At 44.8% G+C, this 5,000-nt stretch overlaps 1 protein-coding gene across 1 annotated transcript in view; it reads right to left on the bottom strand.

Moving 5' to 3' along the window:
* Positions 1-5,000, bottom strand: part of ptprq (protein tyrosine phosphatase receptor type Q) — a 39,516-nt gene that overhangs the window by 852 nt on the left and 33,664 nt on the right. Inside the window, exons 39-47 of the mRNA XM_062548012.1 lie at positions 4,160-4,186; positions 3,711-3,792; positions 3,466-3,556; positions 2,950-3,026; positions 2,611-2,745; positions 2,285-2,410; positions 677-825; positions 375-510; positions 66-189 (exon numbers count right to left, since the gene is read on the bottom strand). Of these exons, the coding sequence (XP_062403996.1) occupies positions 66-189; positions 375-510; positions 677-825; positions 2,285-2,410; positions 2,611-2,745; positions 2,950-3,026; positions 3,466-3,556; positions 3,711-3,792; positions 4,160-4,186 (947 nt within the window). The remainder of the gene's footprint in view (positions 1-65; positions 190-374; positions 511-676; positions 826-2,284; positions 2,411-2,610; positions 2,746-2,949; positions 3,027-3,465; positions 3,557-3,710; positions 3,793-4,159; positions 4,187-5,000) is intronic.

Below are 5,000 nucleotides of genomic sequence, written 5' to 3'. Positions count from 1 at the left end.
GTGTGTTGTGTGTTTGTGAATCTGTGTGTGTGTGTGGGGGGGAGGGGGGGGGGGAGGGGGGTTACCTTCCATAGCATCCAGCGAGTCCATCTTTTCCAGAGCTGAATAGTTGACAAACCAGATGGACTGACTGTTGCTTTTGCTGGACAGCAGATCCAAAGTGCTCTGGTGGAGAAACATGTATTGGGCCTACACAAAAGAAGAAGAAAGTAAGACACAGTGTGATTGTGTGTGTGTGTGTGCAGTCTGTGCACGTCATGTGTGTTTGTGTATGTGTATTTGTGTGAGCTTGTACGTGTGTGTGTATTGCTGTATGTATATGACAGTCATTGAGAGTGAAAGCATGTCCTCTGTGTGTGTGTGTGTGTCCTCACCAGGTTCTGCACCATGCACATCCTCTCACTGCGTAGCTCTGCCACCAGGCCGTAGATATCCACAAAGTCATGGTCCCGCGCATGCTGGATCAGGTGATCGAGAGCTATGAACACACCGGTTCTTCCCACGCCAGCACTGGAGCAAACACACACACACACACACACATAAAGGTACATATACATGCATACTATACACTCACACACATACATGGCCTACACATCAAACATACACACATAATGCACACAGATCTGTTAATGTCGGTAAAGATTAACGCGCACACACACATGCATGGGTGGCTGACCTGCAGTGCACAACGATGGTGGTGTTGTCATGGCCGCGGTTGGAGCGGATGGACTTGACGAACTGGATGAGCGTGGTGCTGGACTCTGGTACGCCATGCTCAGGCCAGGAGGTGTAGTTAAAGTGATGCACCACCATGTAGTCTCCGTGCTGAGTGGACAGGCACAGCATAGATGAAGGACAGTGTGTGTGTGTGTGTGTGTGTGTGTGTGTGTGTGTGTGTGTGTGTGTGTGTGTGTGTGTGTGTGTGTGTGTGTGTGTGTGTGTGTGTGTGTGTGTGTGTGTGTGTGTGTGTATGTGTGTGTGCTGGACTCTGGTACGCCGTGCTCAGGCCAGGAGGTGTAGTTAAAGTGATGCACCACCATGTAGTCTCCGTGCTGAGTGGACAGGCACAGCATAGATGAAGGACAGTGTGTGTGTGTGTGTGTGTGTGTGTGTGTGTGTGTGTGTGTGTGTGTATGTGTGTGTGCTGGACTCTGGTACGCCGTGCTCAGGCCAGGAGGTGTAGTTAAAGTGATGCACTACCATGTAGTCTCCGTGCTGAGTGGACAGGCAAAAACAAACTCAGCGTAGATGAAGGACAGTGTGTGTGTGTGTGCGTGTGTGTATGTGTGTGTGTGTTAGCTGGTGTTGCCATGTCATATAGTTTCTGTGTTATTTGAATATCAATAAACACGGTCCTCACACCTTGCGTGACTTCAAATTCAAGGACCTTTCAAGGACTTTCCTGGTCCAGTACCCTCAAATTCAAGAACCTAATGTTCAATAGCCAAAACATTTGGTGAAAAAGTGTAATATGGGTGAAGACATTACATTTTGAAGCTGATCCAAATTACTGAGTGGATTCCTGAATTCGGTTTCACGTTCACGAAAGCTGGTAACAATTTGGTCTTGGCCTTACGCACCATTGTGGAGGTCTGAATTTTTGCAATGATGTCATTAAAATCCCCACTATACCATCCCAACATAAGTCAGACAACCAATGCATACAAACGTGGTGGTGAAATAATGGAGGCACACAGCGAAGGGAACCATCAGGAAAAAACATTATTCCAAAAAAGCTTCTTGCCCAAAATAAATTCAAGCACTGTAAACGACCTGTATCTATTTATGCCTATTTTCTAAAACTTTCCAGGGCCCTGAATTTTTTTTTCAGATTCACAAACTTTCAAGGATTTCAAGGACCCATGGGAAGCGTGGGGGAGGGCTGTCTCACTAGGCTAATTAACTGGTAATACACTACACTAGCCTATAGGGTAGGGGTAGGCATGTTTTTATGCCTAACGCTCCATTCCACAGCAAAAGAATGGACCAATTATGAAGATATATTCAAGAGTGTGTGAATAAGTTTAGGTATGGGTGTCTGCATGTGTTTGTGTGTGTCTGTGACTATATCTGCATGTGTGTGTACTGTATGTCTGTGTCTGTGTCTATGTATGCGTGTGTGTGTGTGTGTGTGTGTGTGTGTGTGTGTGTGTGTGTGTGTACATCTGTGTCTGTATCTATGTCTACATGTGTGTGTGTATCTGTGTGTGTATTTGTCTACGTGTGTGTGTGTGTGTGTGTGTGTGTGTGTGTGAGTGTGTGTGTCTGTGTGTGCATGTGTTACCCTCTCCACTCTCAGTGCTCTGACGGTCCAGTCCGGGTACACGTCTTCTGTGAGTTTGGTGATGACAATGTCCCCAAACACGGTCACTGGCTTATTATCCTCCGGCCAGTACTGATGACAACGAATCTGACATGCACACACACACACACACATACACACACACACACACACACACACACACAATTGTACCAGTTATTATACATTATAAATATTAGGAGAATTCTCCCTATGGCTCTAATATAAGTTGATAACTGTGGTAATAGATGAGAACACTGTGTGTGTGTGTGTGTGTGTGTGTGTGTGTGTGTGCGTGTGTGAAAACATACCCGTCCCTTCTCAAAGCACTGTGTGAGCATGGCGATGGTCTTAGTCCTCGTCTCCCAGATCATTCTCCAGAAGTCTGCCACAGTGCCCGGCAGAGGACCCTGAGTCGCTATGAACTCATTGGGACATAGGTACCCCTACACACACACACACACACACACACACACACACACACACACACACACACACACAAATACATTGATACATATCAGTGCACGCACAGGTACACACTCATATACACCTACAAATACATTTGATTTCAGATTCACAAAGCCCAAACAAAGGCAAATGAAGAGAAACACATGCTCTGGATTACACACTCATCCCTTCCACCTACTGACCGATATAAAGCTGGCGTTGATGTAGTCAGATCCAGGCATGCCAGGTTCAGAGAGCAGCTTCACTCTGTTGTTGTTGTCTAGACAATCAAAAACAGGGTTACACATGTGTGTTTTTTTTTTTTTAAAGTATATTTTTTGGCCTTTTTGCCTTTATTATATAGGACAGTGAAGAGGTAGACAGGAAACAAGTGGGAGAGAGATGGGGTGGGATTGGGATATGACCGCAGGCTGGATTCGAACCTGGGTCCCCATGGGCACTCGGACCCGTAAATGGTACGGGCGCTGTAGCCTGCTGCGCCACAGCGCCCCCTACACATGTGTGTTTGGGTGTGTAGATGTATGTGTGTGTGTGTGTGTGTGTGTGTGTGTGTGTGTGTGTGTGTGTGTGTGTGTGTGTGTGTGTGTGTGTGTGTGTGTGTGTGTGTGTGTGTGTGTGTGTGTGTGTGTGTGTGTGTGTGTGTGTGTGTGTGTGTGTGTGTGTGTGTGTGTGTGTGTGTTGGCGTGTGTGTTACATACAGGGCTTGATATTGGTGAAGCGGTTCTTGGAACGATTCCAGGGCAGATCAGCATCTGATGTTGCCAAGTCTGGCAACAGCTTGGGGAGCTCCTGATCAATCACAATGCACAAGACAGTGCTGTTATCTAATGGCAACAAGTAGCAGGTACCACTCATTTAAAACAAAATTCAACTAGATAAAACAAGCGACCAATCAGAGGACACCAAGAGAACTGAGAGCCAATCAGAGCCCTCCCTCACTTACTGAGAACTCTTCCTGGAACTTGGCGTTGTCATTGGCACACAACTCCTCCACGTGCTGAAGGAAGCCCTTCTTGGTGACCGGCCTGAGAGAGAAATCAGGGTGTGGGTGAGGAGCATTTGCAGCTATCTCGGGTTGCTGTCAAGAATTACAATGGCTATCATATTTCCATGGAAACAATCAAGGTCATCTAAGCACACTTCACTCTTCATGATGACCAGGAATAAACATGAGGCTCACGCAATGTGCTACAGTAAACATGCTCACAGACAGACACACACACACACACACACACACACACACACACACACACACACACGCACGCACAACAAATACATGCAAAAAGAGAAGAAAAACATGACAGGATCTACAGCAATCTGCTAATCTATCTACGAAATGGCCTAAATCTACACACATATAAATACACACAGACCTAAACACACACCACTTACTTGAGAGACTTTCTATAACTGAGAAGCCTGAAATGTGTATAGATATATGAGTAACATGAGAAATAAGAAGTCAAACATGGTTGGTCAATTTAAGTTAAATAAAAACATCTGAAATGACAGCATGTAATATAGGCTCCAGGTACAGGTCTGGTCTATCTAACACATTGCCAGTTTATGGTCAGTGACTGTAAGGATCTAAATATAAACGATCCAACGTCAAACATACAGTATTATGTACTAAGACCTACTGGCAGGATCTCATAAAGAGATCCAACGGGCACTTAAGCTCTCGTGGATATGGGCCTTTCAAGTGACACAGCAGATTTGAAACATTGGCACCAGCAAGAGAGAGACAGAGAGGGCCAATCTACAATCAAACTCATCAATAATCAATGTACCAGACTGGACTCAGTTACATGACGAAGAAATTACAGTTGGGTTGGGGATGAGGGAGAGACAGCACTACTCTCCACAAGACACAGTAAACAAGATGACTTACTGGATGACAAATATCTCCTTCCGTCGGAAGAAGAAGGACGAATACCTGAGGAAAGAGAAACATAGTAGAATGACATCTCTGCTACCACTTTCTATTTGGAAATGTAGGCTCTAGTTTGACATAAAAACCAAACTATTATAGTCAGACTGATTTTGAAATTCAACTTCAAAGCTCAAAGGCTAAAGATAAATTCTAATTATGTGTATATGTACTTAAAACTAAAGACCAAAACCCATCATGATTGGTCATACATATAAAACGACTACATACTGTACATCACTTAGCTTAAGAAGTTTGCCTACTTCGCCTAAGTTCATGATAATTCAAAATACCCATGTTATT

The sequence above is a fragment of the Sardina pilchardus genome, chromosome 10 (assembly GCF_963854185.1).
Source record: "Sardina pilchardus chromosome 10, fSarPil1.1, whole genome shotgun sequence".
Taxonomy (NCBI): Eukaryota; Metazoa; Chordata; class Actinopteri; order Clupeiformes; family Clupeidae; genus Sardina; species Sardina pilchardus.
Note: the sequence above shows the minus strand (reverse complement) of the source record. Positions and strands in the feature narration are given on the sequence as shown.